The 22439-nt window shown below is 45.8% G+C and overlaps 2 protein-coding genes across 5 annotated transcripts; one reads left to right on the plus strand and one right to left on the minus strand.

Annotated features, from left to right (window-relative positions):
- Positions 1-7136: 7136 nt before the first annotated feature.
- LOC123070641 (tryptophan--tRNA ligase, chloroplastic/mitochondrial) lies at positions 7137-12573 on the plus strand. Its single transcript, XM_044493924.1, has 15 exons — positions 7137-7320; positions 7439-7558; positions 8424-8511; positions 8795-8836; positions 9335-9424; positions 9522-9644; positions 10415-10486; positions 10634-10746; positions 10832-10853; positions 10964-11029; positions 11261-11317; positions 11444-11490; positions 11580-11661; positions 11783-11872; positions 12214-12573. Exons 1-15 carry the CDS (start codon positions 7271-7273, stop codon positions 12346-12348), a joined length of 1197 nt encoding a protein of 398 aa, XP_044349859.1. The 5' UTR covers positions 7137-7270; the 3' UTR covers positions 12349-12573.
- LOC123070639 (probable glutamate carboxypeptidase LAMP1) lies at positions 12508-19993 on the minus strand. 4 transcript variants are annotated; one of them, XM_044493920.1, is made up of 12 exons: positions 18906-19992; positions 18750-18817; positions 18320-18401; positions 18132-18224; positions 17847-17999; positions 17037-17102; positions 16758-16845; positions 16545-16628; positions 13389-13477; positions 13148-13264; positions 12938-13078; positions 12508-12859 (listed from the first exon to the last, which is right to left on the minus strand). In XM_044493920.1, the coding sequence occupies exons 1-12, from the start codon at positions 19914-19916 to the stop codon at positions 12677-12679; spliced, it is 2175 nt and encodes a 724-aa protein (XP_044349855.1). In that variant the 5' UTR covers positions 19917-19992; the 3' UTR covers positions 12508-12676. The 4 variants fall into 4 exon arrangements, with proteins under 4 accessions (XP_044349855.1, XP_044349857.1, XP_044349856.1 ...); XM_044493922.1 differs by lacking the exon at positions 16545-16628 and having other exon boundaries at positions 18906-19993; XM_044493921.1 differs by lacking the exon at positions 17037-17102.
- Between the last annotated feature and the right edge of the window lie 2446 nt (positions 19994-22439).

Raw genomic sequence — 22439 nt, forward strand, 5'->3', positions numbered from 1 at the left:
AGGTAAAGATAGGTCCTAATCCCACCCGAGTATGTGTAGATTGGGTTCATTTTCCCATGCTCTGCTCCGCATCGGACGCAAAATTTTGGCAGCACCTCCCCGCTGTTCTCCTGATACATGTCTCAGCAATAAGCAGAGAGAATGTGTACCCAGAGAACAACAGGGAGGCACTAACAAAATTCTGATCGGATCTGGAGCAGAGCATATGGGAAAATGAACCCAATCTACACATACTCGGGCTGTCCATGGATAACATTGAACAATTCGAAAGAATCACAATTATAAATATGCAAGTGCATGCATATTTACAGATGTAACCCTTTCGAACGGGAGACGCATAGTGGTTACGCATACTGATGATTGACACCTATAGCTAGCAAGTTTCATCGACACAAAGACCGGAACAGAGCAAATTAAGGGGGAAGGAGGAGATGTCATTTGTGCTCACAAATGAACGCAGGGGCGGAGCTCGTCGAACGCACGGGGAGGTCGTCAAACACCACACCCTCGCAGCGACGAAACAACTGCACATTTAAATACACCCGATCAACACAAATATATATGATGTTTTGCATAACAAAATGGAAAAAATATACGACCTAACTCATAATTCACAAATATATGACCCCGTCGGGGTCGGGGTCGGGGTGTGGTGTCAGGGTGTCGGGGTCGATCGGGGTGTCAGGGTGTCGGGGTCGGGGGCGGGGTGTGGTGTCAGGGTGTGGTGTCAAGGTGTCGGGGATCGGTGTGTTGGGGGTCAGGGTGTCGATGGTCGGGGTGTCAGGATGTCGGGATCGGGGTGTCGGTGGTCGGGGTCGGGGTGTCAGTGGTCGGGGTGTCAGGGTGTCACGGTGTCGGTGGTTGGGGTCAGGGTGTGGTGTCACGGTGTCGGGGTGTCGGGGTCGGGGTGCCGTACCGGGGTGTCGGGGTGTCGTGTCGGGGTCGGGGTCGGGGTGTCGGTGGTCGGGGTCGGGGTGTCGGTGGTCGGGGTGTCAGGGTGTCGGGGTGTCGGTGATCGGGGTCGGGGTCGGGGTGTGGTGTTAGGGTGTCGGGGTGTTGGGTCGGGGTGTAGGTCAGGGTATGGTGTCAGGGTGTCGGGGTGTCGGGGTCGGGGTGTCAGTGTGTCAGGGTCGGGGTGTCTTTTTCTTTTTCTTTTTCTTCTTCTATTTTCTCTTTTTTCCTTTTCTTCTTCTTCTTCTCCTTCTTCTTCTTCTCCTCCTCCTCCTCCTCCTCCTCCTCTCCTCTTTCTTCTTCTTCCTCTTCTTCTTCTTCTTTCTTCTCCTCCTCCTCCTCCTCCTCCTCCTCTTCTTCTTCTTCTTCTTCTTCTTCTTCTTCTTCTTCTTCTTCTTCTTCTTCTTCTTCTTCTTCTTCTTCTTCTTCTTCCTTTTCCTCTTCTTCTTTTTTTCTTCTTCTACTCCTTCTCTTCTTCTTCCTCTTCTTCTTCTCTTCTTCTTCCTCTTCTTCTTATTTTCTTCTTCTTCTTTCCTCCTCTTCTACCTTTTTTTCATCTTTCTTCTTCCTCTTTTATTTATCTAAGCCTAAACCTAAACCTAAAAACTCAAACCTAAACCTAAACCTAGCACTAACCTAAAACAAAAACAGGAATAAACATAACAAAAAAAGAGGAAAAAAACAGGAAAAAACTAACCTCCAACTCCGGCGAGGTCGGCCGGTGGGGCGGGGTGGCGCAGGGGGCGCGGGGAGGAGTCTGGCAGCGGGGCGGGGCGGCGCAGGGGCCACGGGGAGGGGTCCGGCACTGGGGCGGGCCGACGCAGGCCTCTCCGGCGATGGGGCGTGGCGGGGCGACCGCCGCGGCCTAGCTCCTGTTGCCGCGGGGGGGGCAGGAGGGTTGACAGTGGCGGGGCGACACATGGGCCGCAGGGAGGGGTACGACACCGGGGCGGGCCGGCGAATGGCTCTCCGGCGACGGGGCATGGCGGGGCACAGTGGGGGGTGGGGCGGGGCTGGCCGGCGGGGAGGGGGGAAGGGCTGGACGGCGGCGGGGCTGGCCGACGGCTGGGGCTGGGTCTGGAGCGCGGGGCTGGCCGGCGGTGGCGACAGGAGGAGAGAGGCGGGTGCGTGGGGGAGAGAGAGGGAGACGGCCATGACCAGTTAAGTGGGCCTTCTTTGTCGTCTGCTAGCAGACGACAAAGAGGGCGACCGTTAGGGCTGGCCCACGTCTCCTCTTTGCCGTCTGCTAGCGGACGACACAGTAGGAACATTGTCGTCCGATAGCAGACGACAAAGTTGTCACCTCTTTGCCGTCCGCTAGCAGATGACAAAGAAGCTGACCTAGCCATGCCGTGCCCTGTGGGGCCCACCTGGCTCTTTGTCATCTGCCTTTTATCTCTTTGTCGTCCGCTGGTTGACGACAAAGAAGCAACTGATGGCAAATACCCTTTTGCCATCAGCACTTTCTTTGCCATCAGCTGGCAGACGGCAAAATGCTAGATTCCAGTAGTGCATGTTTACTGGGTATTACACACATCTTGTTACGCCGAATCGTTTGTGTTCAACTCGATCATCGCGAACGGTTCATCGGAGCGAACTGTATGCTGTATATCGCACACACCTTGATCTGGCTGCTCATTTCTCTTATTCTGTCTCATCGCAAATAGTTCGTATGGATCAACCGTATGCCCCACATTGCACATGCAACTAAAATCTGAACCATGTTTGATGTATCCACCATCGTAAACTTTTTCCATCTTTTTTTATGGTTTTTTACATCATCTTTTGCGATTAATGCATCGTACACAGTTTCGTCGAAGGGTCTCTGATTGTAGTGTCGCGTTAGCAGCATCCTATAGTAGTGTGTCGTGGTATCTTCTTCCTCCTCCTCGAAGACCACAATGGCGGCGACTCCTTCTCATTCTCGTTCTCTCTGTGGAGGAGAGAAGGAGTACCTCTTGTTAACGGTTTTCTACTGGAGCTACTTCGAACCAGAAGAAGGCTCTGATACGTCTCCAACGTATCTATAATTTTTTATTATTCCATGTTATTATAGCATCAATCTTGGATGTTTTATATGCTATTTTATATCATTTTTGGGACTAAAACCTACTAACCCAGTGCCTATTGCCACTTGCTGCTTTTTGCCCGTTTTTGATATACTACTTGGAGCTATATTTTTATTCATCACATGATATGAGTTTCGCTTGGAGCTTCATGTATTATAGTAGTCTTTTGTTTGTTTGATTTTTAGTTTGCCATAATCATATTTTGCTGGACACACCTTTTGAGGGGGACACATATTTATTCGTGATTTGTTAGAATACTCTATGTACTTCACTTATATCTTCTGAGCTAGGCAGTTGGTCTAGTGCTTCACTTATATCTTTTAGAGCATGACGGTGGTTATATTTTAAAGAAATAGTTGCACTCTCATGCTTCACCTATATCTTTTTGAAAATCTAATAAATAGTAATGGCAATATGCACGTGTTATGAAATTGGTCCTAATATGATAGGTATTCAAGAGGGATATAATAAAAGCTTTCATATAGATCACTGAATATGATAAGTTTGATTAATTGCAATAGTTTTGCGATATTAAGATGGTAATATGAGGGATGTACTAGTGAATGATTATGGTTTGGTAAGAATATTAGTGTTAAGGTTTGTGATTTCCGAAGCATGCACGTATAGTCTGTAGTTATGCTAAGAAGCTGGAGCATGATTTATTATTGATTGTCTTCCTTATGAGTGGCGGTCGGAGACGAGTGATGGTCTTTTCCTACCAATCTATCCCCCTAGGGGTATGCGTAGTAGTACTTTGCTTCAAGGGCTAATAAACTTTCGCAATAAGTATGCGAATTCTTCATGACTAATGTGAGTCCATGGATTATACGCACTCTCACCTTTCTGCAATTTGCTAGCCTCGTCGGTACCATGCATTGCCCTTTCTCACCTCGAGAGTCAATGCAAACTTCACTAGTGCGTCCAAACCCCGTGATATGATACGCTCTATCACATATAAGCCTCCTTATATCTTTCTCAGAATAACCACCATACCTACCTGTCATAGCATTTCCATAGTCATTCAGAGATACATTGTCATGCAACTTCCACTGTTCCGTTATTATGACACACATTTTTATTGTCATATTGCTTTGCATGATCATATAGCTGACATAGTATTTGTGGCCCAGCCACCGTTCATCATTATCATACATGTTACGCTAGCATCATTGGACATCCGGGTACACTGCCAGAGGCATTCATATAGAGTCATATTGTTTTAGTATCGAGTTGTAATATTGAGTTGTAAGTAAATAAAAGTGTGATGATCATCATTATTAGAGCATTGTCCAATGAGGAAATAAAATAAAAGAGAAAAAGAGGCCAAAAAGATCCCAACAAAAAATGTGAGAAAAAGAGAAAAGGGACAATGTTACCATCATTTTCTACACTTGTGCTTCAAAGTAGCATCATGTTTTTCATATATAGAGTCTCCTATGTAGTCACTTTCATATACTAGTGGGAATTTTTAATTATAAAACTAGGCTTGTATATTCCTATGATGGAGTTCCTCAAATGCCCGAGGTCCTCATGAGAAAGCAAGTTGGATGCACACCCACTTAGTTTTCATGTTGAGCTTTCATACACTTATAGCTCTTAGTGCATCCGTTTGGCATCCCTACTCCCCGCATTGACATCAATTGATGGGCATCTCCATAGCCCGTTGATTATCCGCATCGATGTGAGACTATGTCCCTTTTTTGAATTATCTTTATTTATCTATATCACCGCATTCTATTCCATGCATAGTGCTATGTCCATGGCTTACACTCATGTATTGCGTGGGGCTTAAAGAAACTGAAGTGCGTTAAAAAGTATGAACCAATTTATCGGCTTGTCGTCCGGGTTGTGCATGATAAATACTTTGTGTTAGAAGATGGAGCATGACAAGACTATATGGTTTTGTAGGGATAACGTTCTTTAGCATTTTTATTTTGAAATGCACGATTGTTTGTTGGTACGCCTGAGTATTGATGTCTTTATATCAAATTATAGACTATTACCTTGAATCATTCGGATCTTAATATCCGTACCCTAAAAGAAAGATTATATGATGAACATGTTAGGTAGCATTTCATATCAAAAATTTTGTTTTTATCATTTACCTACTAGAGGACGAGCATGAATTAAGCTTGGATGCTTGATACGTCTCCAACGTATCTATAATTGTTTTGTTCCATGCTATTATAGTATCAATCTTGAATGTTTATATGCAGGTATATGCTTTTTTATATCATTTTTGGGCACTAACCTATTAACCCAGTATCAGTTGCTGTTCTTTTTGATCATTTTTGGTTTTTCAGAAAATCTGTACCAAACGGAGTCCAAATGCTACACAACTTTTTGACGATTTTTTTCTGGACAAGAAAGACCCTAGAAGCTTCAGGGAGGAGACGAGAAGGTAAATGGGGAGATGGCAAGGCCCTAATGCCTTGTGGGCCCCTCGTGGCTCCGTCTGACCTAATTCCACCTCTATAAATTCTCTAATATTGAGAAACCAACAGAGAGCCACCCAAAATACTTTCTCCACCGCCACAAGTCTCCATTCTTCTGCAATCCCATCTCGAGGCCTTTTCCGGTACTCTGTCGGAGGGACAATCGATCACAGAGGGCTTTTACATCATCCTTGCTGCCCTTTGTGATGACGCGTGAGTAGTTCACCGTAGACCTACGGGTCCATGGCTAGTAGCTAGATGACTTCTTCTCTATTTTTGATCTTCAATACAATGTTCTCATCGATATTCTTGGAGTTCTATCCGATATAATCTTCTTTTGCAGTGTGTTCGTTGGGATCCGGTGAATTGTCGATTTATGATCTGAATATTTATGAATATTAATGGAGTCTTTTCTGAGCTTTATTATACATGATTGTTATAGCTTTGTATTACTCTCTGATCTATCCGTTTGGTTTGGCCAACTAGATTGATTTATCTTTAGTGGGAGAGGTACTTTGTAATGAGTTCAATCTTACGGTGCTCTATATCCTAGTGACAAAGTAGGGGACAAGCCACATATTTGTGTTATTGCCATTAAGGGTAAAATGTTTGGGTTTATTCATATTGATTGGATTTACTTTGTCTACATCATACCATCTTGCTTTAACGCGTTACTTTGTTTTATACTTAACACCATAAATGCATGCTAGATAGCGGTCAATTGGTGGAATAATAGTAGTGTATTCAGGCAGGAGTCGGTCTACTTGTCTCGGACGTGATGCCTATATACATGATCATTGCCTTGAATACCGTCATAACTATGCACTTTTCTACCAATTGCCCGACAGTAGTTTGTTCCCCCACTGTATGCTATGTGCTCGAGAGAGAAGCCTCTAGTGAAAACTTTGGCCCCGGGTCTACCTTTATCATATATAAAAACACAAAAATACTTTGCTGCAATTTTCTATTTAATTTTATTTTATCTTTGCAATTTATTTATCTACCACTACAAGATTTAATCCTTGCAAATAACCTCCAAGGGGATTGACAACGCTCTTGTGCATTGGGTGCACGTATTTTGTGTGTGTGCAGGTGGTGTTCACGAGGTTTTGTGTAATTCTTCACCTTGATTCTTAATTGAGAGAAATACTTATCTCTACTGTACTGCATATCCTCTCCTCTTCGGGTAAATCCCAACGCAGCTCACAAGTAGCAGGTTCCTCATCATCGCAGTCTGGACCTCTTAGTCTTTGTCGAGGGGGTGAGGTTATTGTAGAGGTTGGCGAGGGCCGACGCACAGATGACGATCGATACGGTGAGGCTGACACCCACTGAAGGCCACCAACTCCCGGTGAGTCTGAGGTTGAGGCCGCACAACGCGTATTGCGAGAAGCAAGTGAGATGGAGCAGGAGGATGCCGATCACCATGTGCTTGATGGTGTCGCCCTTGCAGTAGGTCTCGCAGAGTGCGGACATGTTGCCATCGTTTGGGCACCGCCTCCTCCTATGTCTTCTCCTCCCCCGTTCTCTTCCGCTAAAATCACCTTCATTTATCCCGAAAACCACCCAAGGGCCACATTTATCCGATTTTGTGAAATTTTAAGGTAAAAATAATATGGTTTTAAACTTTAAAGTTTAGAGGGATATATGAGAAGGTGTAAAAACACAGGTCCTTCCCAGCCCGGCCCGCTCGGTCCTCATCTCAAAACCCAACCCGCCCCGTCAGCCCTGCGTGCGGCTCGCTCTCCTCCTTCCTCCATCCGGAGCCGCGGCCAAATCCGAAGCAGAGCAGAGCAGTGCACCGGGAGCAACACCATGAGCCGCGCGCTCCTCTCCCACATCCTCCACCGCCCGCCTCTCCTCGCGTACGTGCACTCTCCTCCTTGTTCTCTCTCCCGCGCGCGCTCTGAACGCTTGGGCTCTCGGAGCTGACGCTGATGCCTTTTTTTTTAATCTCTCCCGCCGTTTGGGCTTCGCGCGCAGGTCGAGGAGTGGCGCCCGAGGAGGAGCGCTGCCTTCCCGCCTACGCGCTCTCCGTCTCAACTGCAGCGCGGCTGAAGCCACCGCCTCGGCCGATGAGGCGCCTGCTCCCCCGGCCAGGAAGTAAGCCCAGCCCGCGCCTCTGCCCTTGCCCCTGTGCTGTTCGACGTAATGCGTCTGCTAGGCTCTGCTCCTCCGATTCGTGTTCGTGTAGTTTCGTGCGGCGTGAGGACCTTGGGGCACACGTGATTGCCTGCATTCGGTTGGAGGTTAGGTTACGTGGATGCTGCTTCAATTGTGAATGCAATGCTAGAGAGTGTGCTTCAGTTGTGCACCGCGGGTGTATGATGCAATGCTACATCACGATATACCAATGCATGCCTTTCCACATCTGTTGGAGGGTTGGAAATGCCTACGCATGACTTGCTAGAGTTGTTGTTGCCGACTGCAATCTACTTCCTGCAAACCGTACAGTGAATACCTCCTTTTGGATGGAGCAAGCTGGCCATACCAGTTAGGCTTCACTTCACTTTTCATCCCACCATACTCATTGTTGCAGTAATCATTTGGTTTTCTGTGCTTAACATGTGTGCATAATGCAACCCTAAGTTGAACATAAAAATCATACATGTTCAATAAGCCAATGCCAAGTTTTCACACTAAGCAGCACTGTAAGATTATATATGAATGGCATTATTCATTCACTACTAAGAGATCCTTATAAGTTTTGCAATGAAAGGGAATTCTTGACCTTTTTTGTGTGCATATACTACTTCCCCTATTGGGGTCTCATACCAGTATACAAATCTCATTGCAACTCTCTGTAGAGCAATAAAATGTTGATATTATTGTGATGTTTAAATATCCTAATGTTGAATTTGTCCATGTTGATATTTGTATAGCAAGGTCACATGTAGCTCTGATAAATCCATTTACTTGTTTCTTCTTTTCTAATTCGAACAACAATCTATCTGCCTACCCACTGCAGGAAAAGAGTAGTTTCTGGTGTACAGCCAACAGGAATGGTGCACCTTGGAAATTATCTTGGCGCTATTAAGAACTGGGTTGCACTTCAGGTACTGCATATTTTAATTTGTAACTGCATTGTTCTATCAAACTGTATATTGCAAGTGCTTTGGCTTTACTGTTAGTGTCTCAAAAAGAAAATTATCAAAGCAATGAAACCAGAAAATATTAATCAAACAATGTAACCGCAAGGCTGGTTCAGTTATGATATTCTTCCACCTTCATCTAGTTGAGATGTGTTTCAACAACTACTTTTCCAGTGCTGAACTAATAGTTCATTTTATCTATGTTTAACATCTTCTTACCCTTTATTTTTTTGATAATTCCTTGCAGGATTTGTATGAGACATTCTTTTTCATTGTGGACCTGCATGCGGTAAGCATCTCATGGCCACCCTACAACAAAAGCGCAATAGGTTTGTGTAGTATGTAGTTGGTTGTGAATAACCTATTAACACAAGCTAGCTATCGGGTATCGGCATTCCCTTTTCTAATTTATTCAGTGTTTTGATCAAACTGGAATGCTTCATTTTACCTTGTATAGTTGGATACCCGTCTAACACAAGCTACAAGCCTACAACTGCAAGATCTTTGTGTGATACCTGAGGTTCATCACAACGTATAATCAGACAATATGAAGTACTCCCTTACAAGAAGTATAAAAAGCACAGCCTCTATGTTAACCAAGCAGTGTTAATGCTGTATATCTGAACTACAGAGTTCTCTTACAAGAACACAAGCAGTTGCATAATGTTCATGTTTGACTATTTTTATAATGATTTTTTAAAAAGATTTATCTTCATGATTCATTTGGCTAGCTGCCTAGCTTAACATATGATAATTTATGTTTACCACTATGTTAAAAAATGTGCAGATTACTTTGCCATATGATGCACCAGAGCTATCTAAAGCTACAAGAAGCACCGCTGCAATTTATCTAGCATGCGGCATTGATAGCTCCAAGGTCTGCTTTGTATGCTTACTTATGCTCTGTTTTGGTGTTCCTGCCAGTGGATAGCTTTCTGGTGCTGAATGTTTTATGATACTTTGTGTGTTTCCAGGCTTCTATTTTTGTACAGTCTCATGTCCGTGCCCATATTGAGCTGATGTGGCTGCTGAGTTCTTCAACTCCTATTGGTTGGCTGAATAAAATGATTCAGTTCAAAGAGAAATCACGCAAGGCGGTGCGTCATTCGCTGTACGATAGCTTCACTGTCAACTTATGTTTTAGCTGATACCTCATAAATCATCATAGTGCAGAAGGAATTTTAAAAGATGACAGTTCACTTCACAGATAGACATGTTTCCTATGTTGTGGAGATTATTTGGTAGTCGAAAAATAGCACCTTTGCAATTCAGGACTGATATGAATAACCTGCAGTTAAAAAAATCTCTACACCAATAATATGCATTGGTATATGTTCCCTTGTGATTTATAATATCCTACTGAGCAATGAAAGGAAGGGAAAACACTAAATCTAGTGCTCCTTACAGTATACCGATTAAGAATACTGGTGCTCGTTGTCCACTGATGTATGATCATATTTACATGACACCATTCTTGCGAGAGTAGCATGTAATGATGACTAAACCTTAAGTTATAACCTCTACACTTGAAGGATTCAATGCACTGTTGAATCAGGGGTAAATATTCTTCTTGTAATATGTTACTATTTTCTTTGATATGTCATATGGTGTGTCTTATAATTCGTTATCACGGCGTTTCGTTTGGTCATCAAGATTGCTTACCTGACACCAAAGTTTTTCTGTACTTTGTCAAAATTGTTAGTTCTAGCACTACCAAGCATTAGTTCCATATTTTTAGTTATCAGATGAACCCAGGTTTTATTTTATGCATGTCAAACGAGTCCGTCTGCAACTTCCATCACGTTGTTAAATTTGTTAGATTTCATTAGAAATGTATTGCATTGCTCATGTTCTCTTAAATTACCAGGGTAATGAAAATGTTGGAGTGGCACTTTTGACGTACCCTGTTCTAATGGCTTCTGACATCCTTCTGTACCAGGTAAAGTTTGTTTGTGTCTACCATTTTGTTATGTTAGTCCTAGTGTAAAAGCTCGTATTATTAGCATATAATTCAACTTCAACCTTTGTGCTTTTACACTGCGTTCCTTGCATTGATCTCAACAATAGCTGGTTTGAATGGTTGCAGTCCGATCTGGTACCTGTTGGGGAAGATCAGACACAACATTTGGAATTAACTCGTGAAATTTCTGAACGTGTAAATAATCTATATGGTGGAAGAAAGTGGAAGAAATTAGGAGGGTGAGAAAACCTAAATTATTCCGTACATCTTTTGCGATACCAGTAGCTGTCTCAGTATGATAATGTCATGTCTATGTGTTTGCAGGAGAGGCGGTTCATTATTTAAGGTGTGTGTAGTCATGCGTACACATGATTTGGCATCATTTCAAGATACAACACCTTGAGCGAAGGGTGTTATGTACTTTTTCTTACGGAACTTTCTGGGTTATATGTTTAGGTTCCTGAAGCCCTTATCCCTCCAGCAGGGGCCCGTGTGATGTCCTTAACTGATGGTCTCTCCAAGGTATCATTTCTTCTAGTCTAAATTAATACAACACCTTGTATCATTTACCTGATCACGAACTAAAGTTAATACTTCTCTTATGCTTATTATACTGCTAGTCTAGATGTTCCTCCTTGATCACATACATAGTATTTGCAGAGCTGATTCTATGCACATATTCTAGTTACCTCCTCAATATGATCTATGTATATGTATGTACTGTACTAATAATATTCTGTTTATTGACGATAGATGTCGAAGTCTGCTCCTTCAGATCTGTCTCGCATTAACCTTCTTGACCCAAAAGATGTAAGTTCAGTGTAATATGAATTCAATGTTCTGCTTTTGTGTTATTTTCTTTCATTAACTGACCGTGTTTATGTTTATAGGTTTATGCATTTTGATTTGTTCTGAAAGATCTCTGACGCTTTGCAGGTGATTGTGAACAAAATCAAACGCTGCAAAACTGACTCGCTCCCTGGGTTTGTAGCCTCTCCTTCCCCTCTCACCGCAGTTTGAATTAATATAGCCATGGGTAACGAATTCATGTCACTCAACTTGTACACTCCAGATTGGAATTCGACAACCCAGAGAGGCCGGAATGCAAAAATCTTCTCTCGGTCTACCAGATCATCACTGGAAAAATGAAAGAGGTCACTTTTGCATGCTTGAATAGTACATCTGCTCAGCCAGAACATGAAACAGGGTCTCCTGCACATGGACCAACATCATGTTGTTGATAGAAAACATAATTTACCCATTTGGTTTTTGCAGGAAGTTGTTAGTGAATGCCAAGATATGAACTGGGGGACATTCAAGGCTACCCTTACGGATGCCTTAATTGATCATCTGCAACCTATTCAGGTCTGATAATCTTTAGTATTTGTGTGGTCTGATCATGTTCACCCTATCCAAGTATACTTGATCATTGTACTAGGGATGCATGCAGACTCCCCGCATCATCCGCATCTGTCCACCAAAGAAATTAATACAGTCCACATCACGCATCAGCCACTAAAGTAGTATGTACGTGCTTTAGTTAGTTCAATCTCCAGTGGACGGATGCGAAGATGTGGACGGTCCGCCTGCATCCCTGATTGTAACGTACACCCTAATTAGTTAACCAAATTATTCTCACTTGTATAACTAACTTAATCTTGCATATGCTCCCTGGTTATTATATTCATCTTTTCACCTTTCTGTAGGTTCGATACGAGGAGATCATGTCTGATCCAGGTTATTTGGATAGTGTTCTGCTAGATGGGGCAGGGAAAGCTTCTGAGATAGCAGACGCCACCCTCAACAACGTCTACCAAGCCATGGGTTTTTTGCGCAGATAGCATATGTAGAACATTTCACAACTACGGGTACAATTTTTTATAACTGCACAATGCTAGTCTTGCACTTGTTGGCCTTTCTGCTAGTGGTACTGATAAACATTTTGTTTGATGATGCTTGGATTAGCCTTTTGTTCCTGGTTGTTATGGATACTGTTAATAGATATTGAAAGGATTATTTACTGAAATATAATGTCCAGATACCATCTCTGGACAACTTTACAGTTATTTTCTCAAAGTTACATGTGTGGTTATGGTGATATAGCTTATGTGTGGAACATTTGCACAAACTGTACGCTCTCTGCTAATTGAATCAGCAGAGGAAAAAGCTTCATGTCAACCCTCCACTTAGGACTAACGCGGCTTGGCTGATGACTCTAGCAATCCTGTGGATCTCATGCTGTACAGATTGCCAGGACTCGGTGGTATTTGCTTTCTTTGCTGTCTGAATGGCATCATCAACACCTGGATACACTTCCGCTCCATAATCGTTGTACAGTGAAGGTCCATAAATCTGCGAGATTTCTTTTCCTTTAGCACGATGGTATGTAATGAACCAACAACGTATTTTACCGAAACCACAACAGCTTACCATGTGTTTGTACCATGGTCTCCCAGACAGTCCTTCCCTCTCTGTGAATGCCCGTTCGGTCATCATCAGCCGGTCATTCAGATCTCTTACCCTCAACGGGTCGTTTTGCGATGGGGACCAAAATTTCCATGTTTGCAGAGCCTAGTTACCAAGATGATCTTAGAAAGCAAGGGGTTATAACTATGACAAAACAACAACAGACAGCAATACCTGAAGTTCAGAATCCACTTTCAACACTGCTCTATTGAGCTGTTCGATCGACTTGTGGAGGGGAGATAAGTTGACAGGCATTCCTAGTACTCTCTTATTTATATCCACCGCACCATTCTGCAAAAGAGAGAGCTACTGTCACGATCCTCCAAATTTATATACTCCTAATTGCTGACAAAAGATGCTCAGTTCTGAAGAAGTTGCTCCATGATTTATGGGAGAGTTCTGAAGGACATGTTACCTCAAGCTCTTGTACATAAGAGCTGTAGTTGAAGGGTAGGATCTCCTCATCTGAAAGCCTCAAAGCAACAAGCCCCCATATGCTTGCCACTACAAGAAGAGATGATTTTAGCTTGAGTTTTGGCTAGTGGGCGTATGCAAGTATACACGACAGACACTTATTCACTTGGTATGGTCAAGATGTACGCTTCAGAAAATTCAAAAAAAAAAAAAGAAAGATGTACGCTTCACACGTTTTAGCAATGTCCCATGATACTACCTAACTTTTTGTGTTGTGCCTCCTGCTGGATGGGCACATACAAGTTCCTGTCTGCAATGGAAGTCCAGGAATGTAAATAGTGGACAGAGGAGCACATGGAGACCTATGTTGATATCGAGCTTGTCATCTTAGGGCTGGCACAACAAATAAAAGAGCAGCTCCAAGACAAGCTGCTTGTGGAGAGGGATGTAATGTCATGGGTAGACTTGAAGGAGGACGATAAGAATGTGATTTGCTAGGAAAGTGGCGCATCTCCAACCGCATCTCCAACCGATCCACAATAACAATTTTCAGATTATTGGGGATGGTTGCTTTCGCAGACCCCCAATAACCTCATCCCCAATTGCATATGGGCCTCACTTGTCAATGAGATATTTCTTTAGGTAGACAACGGCGGAGAAACGAGGGCGGTGATGCTGTGTTCGACAGTGGGCCCCATGGCATTGGGAAAGAGGCAACTCCCCCTATATATTGGGGGAGTTGGGATGATTTATTGATGATCACCAATAAGATGGGACGGGATTGGGGATCTATTGGAGCTGGGTTTTTTTTTCAACTCCCTAAATACATAGAAATGGGATAGGATTGGGGATCTGTTGGAGATGCTCTTAGAGCAACTCTAGCAAACCCCGCAAAAGGCCCCGATCCGCAAAATACTCGTCAAAATGCGGGTCGGCGCGGAAAATCCTGCCCGAACAGACCTCGCAAACGCGGCCGGCCCGCAAAATTTTTTGAGGGGCACGGCAAAAACTCGGCCCCAACCCGCATATTCACGGGTTTCCGCCTCACCCCTACGGTGCCCCGTATCGCAGTGAAGCAGTTGGCGGGAGGGACATTTCAGCCCGCGCCCCTTTCCCCATCTCCTTCCGCCGTCGCCCACCACAGGTTCCGCCCGTCCGCCGTCGCCGATTCCGGCCAAATCTGCGAGCGGAATCGCACTGCCGGGGCGTCCCTCACCCTTCACCACCGCTAGGCTGCACCGCCCCCGCGGATCCGGCGAGAAGAGCCGCCCCTCGTCGCTGTCGCCGCCGGGGATCGACCGTCCTCGAGCCGCCCCTCGTCGCCGCCGGTTAGTGTTTTTTGTGCTTCGTGTCGATGGAATTGAGCCCGGTTGGTTGACGCGGCGTGCGCTTCTCGTTCATGTAATGGAATTGAGCCCGTGCGAGAAGTTTCTGCTCTCCGATTCGTCCGATTCGGACAACTCGGATGTTGAGATGATGCTCTCAAACTTTCGGGAACGAGATGTTGATGCAAGACTATTTCACGGAGAATCCAACGTATCCACCGCACCCCTGAGAAGGTGCCGAATGCACCGATCCCTCTTTGTGAAAATTGTTCAAGCTTGCGAGGCAAATTGTCGGTATTTTACTCAACGAAGAAATATTGCGGGCTTGAAGGGATTTAGTGCATATCAAAAAATCTCGGCAGCTATGCGGGTGATTGCATATGGCGTTCCGGCTGATTATGCCAATGAGTATCTTCGCGTTGGTGAAGATGCAACAATTGAGTCAGTGCGTAGACTTGCCAAAGTGATCATCCGTGTCTTTGGTCTCGAATATCTTCGGGCACCGAACGAAGATGATACAAAGAGATTGATGGCATCTAATGAGAGGAGAGGTTGGCCTGGCATGCTAGGTAGCATTGATTGTATGCATTGGACATGGAAAAATTGCTCGAAGGCATGGCAGGGAATGTATTGTGGCAAGTCTCGTGATGCAACAATTGTGTTAGAGGTTGTAGCATCCGAGGATTTATGGATTTGGCATTGCTTCTTTGGTATGCCGCACACTCTCAATGATATCAATGTGTTGCAACAGTCTCATTTGTTTGCTAGGCTTGCTAGTGGTGATGCTCCTGCTTGCAACTACACTATCAATGGGCATGAATACACAAAAGGGTACTATCTTGCAGATGATATATACCCTCCTTGGTGCACATTTGTCAAGAGCATCAAAGAACCCAAAACTAAAAAAAATGTAAAAAATGTGAGTTCGCGAAGGTGCAAGAGGCAGCCCGAAAAGACATTGAAAGAGCATTCGGGGTTTTGCAATCTAGGTTTGCCATTGTTCGTGGTCCTGCTCATTTTTGGGACAAGCGGACCTTGAAGAACATCATGACATGCTGTGTTACCCTTCACAACATGATTCTCGAAGATGAGAGAGGCATGAACTTGGAATTCTTCTACGACAATGTGGGCAGCCGTGTCAAACCAGCTAGAGACCCTAACCGCATTAGAGCTTTTCTTCAAACATACAAGGAGATTGAAAATGCAAACACCCACTTTCAGCTTCAGGAGGATCTCATTGAGCATCATTGGCAAAGGGCCGGACAGTAACAAACTCATTTTTACATTCATTTGTATTCGGGACAAGTTTTGTATTACATTATTTGTATTTGTATTCGGTGATTTGAATAATTATTTGTAATGTGGATGATTGTTGTATTGTGGTTGTATTGATAATTATGGTGTGGTATTGATATTTTGTGGACCGGTGGGATGCGGGATGCAACGGCGCAAGAGCAGACCCCGTAAAGCCGACCCGTAAAAAAAGTATATTCCGCGAATATCCTTTTATACGGGTCCGCTTGGGGGGTTTGCCTCTATGGCCGTCCGCGCCGGCCCGCAAAGACGTTTTTCCGTGAACTGCAAACGCGTTTTGCGGGCCGGCGGGATGCGGGGTCTGCTAGAGTTGTTCTTATATTCTTAGCGATCAAGTCTGAGTTTTCCCTATAAAAGGCACACCAGATACTATCAACCAAGCAATGAGAAGAATAAACTAGTAAAGACCCCTGCATGCCAGCCTACTGCTCCTCAGAGCCATAACTCCCAACTTTTGTCATGTTCATCGGTCTTAAGATTGCTAGTAATTTTAGCATAGGTTCGTTGCTATGGGGTACCTACGACATGCCTGCGGAACATGGGATCTCCATACTTTTCCATCCATGTGAAGTCATCATACAAGCTATGGTACACTGCGTATCCTGCAAACAAGTAGCACGCTTATTCGATTTGATCTAGTAAAAGAATTCACAATCATTCAAGTGCAAACAGCAAAACATTTCAGGAATGTAACTTACTGAACATAGGCAGATAGAAAACATAAAACAAACCTGATCCAATAGCCATGTCGACTGAAGGAATACCAATATGTTGAACAAAGGCAGAATAATCTGATCCTCCACCTCCTAACCTTCCAATCTTAATAAATAAGTGTGTCGTCAGAAATCTTAAACGTGCATCTAGTATAGCAGAAGCATCACACGCCTGAACTTAGAAAAATGGAAACAGAACTATGTCTAAACTATACATGATATCCTTGTACATGTGCAGTGCTCAGAAAACTGACAACAAATTTGTGTGGCAAGCTTTAGCTAACATTAAGTGCTTACTTGAGAACTATCAGAAGCCATCCACATGTCATACAGACTTTCTGTTCCATTATCGGGATTTTGAACCTTCCTCGAAAAGAAAGAAAACACAGAATATTAAGAGAAATAGAGAAGCCTCATCACTAATTTCACTTTTTTGTTTTTATTAGTTTGGGGTCTAAAGGCTTTGTTGTTGTTGTTAGACATTCCTAGTTTCCTACGGACAACAATTCCATTACACAGTAAACTATTCCTTCTTCCAAAACGTATCAATTATAAGCAATGACAAAATGAGCCGAGCACAGGCCAGAGAGAAAGGAATTACTGATTGTAAATTAGTTGCTCGATTGTCCCCTAGGCATAATTGCATGAGGCATGCATTTCAACTCGCTCGTAGTTTTTGGCCATGTACGAGTTACGGCTTGCAATTGGTGCCTAACTAAGGGCCTGTTTGGATTGTGACTAAACTAGTAAACTCGCCAAAGTTTGCCACATTTTTTTTCTTTTTGCCAAATTTACGCAAGGTAAGATCATCAAAATTGGAACCACTTTGGTTAGTCTAAAGGGAATTTGTGCCACAGTTTTCTAGGTTATTGACATGTGGGACCAAATGGATGCCTAAGTCAAGGTGTGGCAAATGTGGCAAGGTATGGTTATGAACGAAACAGGCCTTGGCCAAACTGTGGCTTGCCATAAAGACCTCCAGATCTTCTCACGTAAATGCTATGGCACCATGGAAGAAAGCGGCCCATGGCCGGTCGGATCTGAACCAAACATTACTGTATATTTTTGCTGTTGACAGAAATGACATGTCTGTTTCAATTATTATACCTTTTTACTCGCTTGCTTAAGCAATTCATCAAGTTGAGGAGTGGCTGACGCGTCAACTCCAGAACCAGACACCCCAACATCTACATTCAGGTACGCAACAGTTCTCGAAGTTAGCATTGCCCTGTTCTCTTCAACCCATTCTGTGGATCCTATCTGCAATTTTGTAAGGAAATTAGTATGAAAAGGACAGGTGAACTGCTTGATAATAGTCCAAGGGAGGGAGAGAGAGAGAGAGAGAGAGAGAGAGAGAGAGAGAGAGAGAGAGAGAGAGAGAGAGAGAGAGACCAATCCGTACTCTTCGGCATCCCAATTACACAAAATGATGGTCCGGCGAGGTCTCCAACCCTTGGTTTGTAGCTTAGACAACCTTTCAGCTAGCTACATTCAACTTAAGTTAACAAGCCAATGTGTTGCACCAAATCATAAGTAGGCTACACCAAAGGGGTGGCATAGAGCAACTGAATATGTCATACCTCAAGCAAGGCTGCAGTTCCGCTGTTTGGGTCAGCTGCCCCAAATGTCCACGCATCGCGATGGTTGCCAAGAATAACATACCTGTATGTGCATGATAATTATTACTGGATATGTAGTTATCTACGTACTGAATTTCTTTTACATGCAAAATCATCAGTGCTAATAAACAGTTGAAACCCAAGATGGTTCTTGGTGTCTGTTTCAAAATTATGTTGAAATTTCGTTACCAAGGGTACCCATACTATTGCCACACCTATGGCACGGATTTTGACTCAGTCATTTGGAGTTGAGCCAGAGTAGGGGGTTTGGTGGGCACTGAAGTGGAAGTGGAATTCCCATTGAAGTGAAGTGTATGGCAAAAATGGTGAGCGGTTTTGGCATTTGGTGATATTGACCACAAAAAGGAGAAACATGGAGAGTTTCGTTTACCTGTCTGGTTCTTCTTTCCCTTCAATCACCGAAATAACATTCTGAATAGTAGCTATCGTCTCGTTCCCCTGGAAAGGAACAAGCAAGCACGACTCAAGTCAGGAAGTGGAACCAAAAAGAGCATAGGCAGATGTCATCTCCTTGACAGCAACTTACTGTATAGGTGAGATTGAGTACCGCCGGCCCGGGCCCGAGGCGGTAAACCGGCGCGCCCTCGCCGCCTTGCCAATCCTCTGGCGCGACGTCCCCGCCGATGAGCCGCAGTATCTCCTCCCCGTCCCTTCCCGACACCGGCAGCGCCGGTATCCCCGGCATGTCGTCCGTGGCCATCGCCTCCGCGATGCTCACGCGCTCGCACCCTCCCGACGACGCCCACATCGGCGTCGTGGGGTCCCCCACCCCCTTGAACGTGCTCCCCACCTGCACGCCGGTCGCCGGCATCCACGGCCCATCCGGGAAGGCCTTCCCCGGCGTGTAGTCCTTGGTGTCGGTGAATATAACCGCCGCCGCCGCACCGGCGTCACGGGCGTTTTTCACGATGTCGCCACGGTACACCTTGCCGTAGCGCGCGAGGGCGACCTTCCCGGTGACGTTTACGCCGCGGGAGGCGAGGTAGGCGTAGTCCTCCGTGCGGCCGTAGTTGGCGTAGACCACCTCGGCGGCGGCCGAGCCGGACGCGGCGTAGGCGAGGAAGGTGGGGACGACCTCCGCCGAGGCCGCGGCGTAGGGGTCGCCGGGGTAGGTGTCCTGTACCAACGCGAAGGCGGTGGCGTCGCGGCCTGGCGCGGAGAGGGAGAGCGAGCGACGGACGGGGTAGGAGAGGAGGACTTCGTAGGGCGTGACGCGGGTGGGGAAGGAGAGGGAGGAGAGCGTGGAGACGACGTGCTCGGCGGCGAGCGCGTTGGCCTCGGTGCCCGCGAGGTGGGGGCGGACGGTGAGCGCGCGCAGGTGCGCGGCGGCGGTGTCGTTGGAGCCCAGTGAGAGGAAGAGGGATTGGTAGTACGATGGGGCGGGCGCGACGAGGAGGTGGTAGTAGGTGGCGAACAAGGCGCCGACGAGGAGAGGGAGCGGGTGGAGCCTCGCGGTCGCCCGGGGAGGAAGAGGAGGGGTGGCGGGGATGAGCGGGGTAAGCAAGCAGGAGTCGTCGTGGCCGAGCGGAGGCGGCATAGCGGCGGCGTCCGGCACTGGCGAGGCGGGGTAGTCCGGTAGTGCCTGGCGTGTGGTGGTGCGGCGGGAGAGCCGGAGCGGAGTGGGTAGTAGAGTAGACGCAGGTAACGGTGGCGTTTCCCTGTCTTCCGCTGACATCTGGGTCCCGGTGCGATGTTTACGTTTTATACGTTATCTTTCGCTGTCCTTGGTACAGCGTGGCGTCTGCTTCGTCGAATAATCGTGCACTACATTTTCCACCTTTGCGACGAGGTGGGCTTGGCTGGGTGGGGTAAGACGTGGATTGATTCGGATTGGGCCTTTGTTTATGGCTTCATTATTTGAGGGTCCATTTCCGTTCCTAGGATTTCATCATTTTTAATATAATACTAGCAAGATGCCCATGCATTGCACGAAACATCAACATGCATTCTTTTACAGAACAACTGTTGTGATTGACCCATGCAAGAGTAATAAGTAAAAACTAAAGATATCTCGAGAAAGAGGAGAGATAAGGTGAGGAGGAGTGAGGCGTGATGGTAACTGGTGGTCGGACTGAGCGGAGGCATGGGGATGGCCGACGCCGGCAATGGCCACCATGCCATATTGTTCTATAGGCTTATGAAGTTTTAAGATAGGGATGAACGAGGGAAGTCCTTATCTGCAAATGTGTAGAGAGGTGCATGTATTTTTTTTGTAAAATTGTCATAGTTTATTTTCTATTCATCAAATATAGATCGGACGGTCTATATTGCAAGATGACAGATACACCATCATTACCAACTTAATTTTTTATAAGAATAGAAATGTTAGCTATGGGAGTATTCTCAGGGAGATCAAGCAGCGAGCGTCCAATTTTACCTGCAAATTTACTTTTGAAGGAAGACCGGCTAATATAGAAGCAGATAGTCTAGCTAAGTTTAGCTAAGTTTTCAAATTCTCTGGATGAGGGGCGCCATATCTGGTTTCACCCCACGATCCATATTGTATCCCACTTCGTGTGGCTTCTGATTAATACCCCCTTCGTCTCATAAGACGTTTTTAATTTTAGTACAACTTTATACTAAAATTAATATAAAGTTGAGACCCTTATTTTAGGATGGAGTGAGTAATACTTAGCTTTTCCCTTCATTTTCTTAAAATATAATAGATTAGCTGTAAACAATTGGAAACGTATGAACATGCTCCGTCCATTATGCTTCCAACATCTACCTGGTCAAAAACTATATATGAAAACTTACAACATCAACGACGAGACTCCCTATATTGACCAGGCAAATGGACCGTTCGTGTTAGTTTTCTCCGACCCAACCACACTCCTCAAGGGCCCCTTATCCTGGACGCGTACGCCACATCAACTTGGCCCATGCTCGCATGCACTAACCCACTAGAAATCCCCACCAGGACCAAACCCTACCTCACTCTCTCACGCTTCGCTCTGATCCCCGTCGCTTCCCACCCCTCTTTGTCCCCTCACTACCATGTCAAGCATCCGCAACGGTGGTGGCAGCAAAGGATTCTATAGTGAGAACAACCACATTGACTAGGATGCCCTCGTCCGTGAGGCGACGACGAGCGACGATGAGTAGCTCACCCTCCGCATCGTGCTGTAGCGGTCGAGGGTGAGGGAGTCCTGGATTAAGGGGTCCTCAGGCGTCCGGACTATTTACATGGGCCGGACTGTTGGGCTATGAAGATACAAGATAGAAGACTTTTTCCCGTGTCCGGATGGGACTCTCCTTTGCGTGGATAGCAAGCTTGGTGATTCGGATATGTAGATTCATTTCTTTGTAACCGACTTTGTATAACCCTGTCCCCTCCGGTGTCTATATAAATCGTAGGGTTTAGTCCGTAGAGGCAATCATAATCATATAGGCTAGACTCCTAGGGTTCTAGGCATTACGATCTCGTGGTAGATTGTTGGGGAACGTTGCATAAAATAAAAAAAATTCCTACGTTCACCAAGATCCATCTATGAGTTCATCTAGCAACGAGGGAGGGGAGTGCATCTACATACCCTTGTAGATCGCGAGCGGAAGCGTTCAAGAGAACGGGGTTGAGGGAGTCGTACTCGTCGTGATCCAAATCACCGGAGATCCTAGCGCCGAACGGACGACACCTCCACGTTCAACACACGTACGGTCAGCGTGACGTCTCCTCCTTCTTGATCCAGCAAGGGGGAAGGAGAGGTTGATGAAGATCCAGCAGCACGACGGCGTGGTGGTGGATGCAGCAGAGTTTCGGCAGGGCTTCGCCAAGCGACTACGGGAGGAGGAGGTGTAGCAAGGGGAGAGGGAGGCGCCAAGACTTCAGGTGCGGCTGCCCTCCCTCCCCCCTCCTTTATATAGGCCCCATGGGGGGCGCCGGCCCTGGAGATGGGATCTCCCAAGGGGGCGGCGGCCAAGGGGGGTGGAGTGCCCCCCAAGGCAAGTGGAGGCGCCCCCCCCACCCTAGGGTTTCCAACCCTAGGCGCAGGGGGCCCCAAGGGGGGCGCACCAGCCCACCAGGGGCTGGTCCCCTCCCCACTTCAGCCCACGGGGCCCT

The sequence above is a fragment of the Triticum aestivum genome, chromosome 3B, assembly GCF_018294505.1.
Source record: "Triticum aestivum cultivar Chinese Spring chromosome 3B, IWGSC CS RefSeq v2.1, whole genome shotgun sequence".
Lineage (NCBI taxonomy): Eukaryota > Viridiplantae > Streptophyta > Magnoliopsida > Poales > Poaceae > Triticum > Triticum aestivum.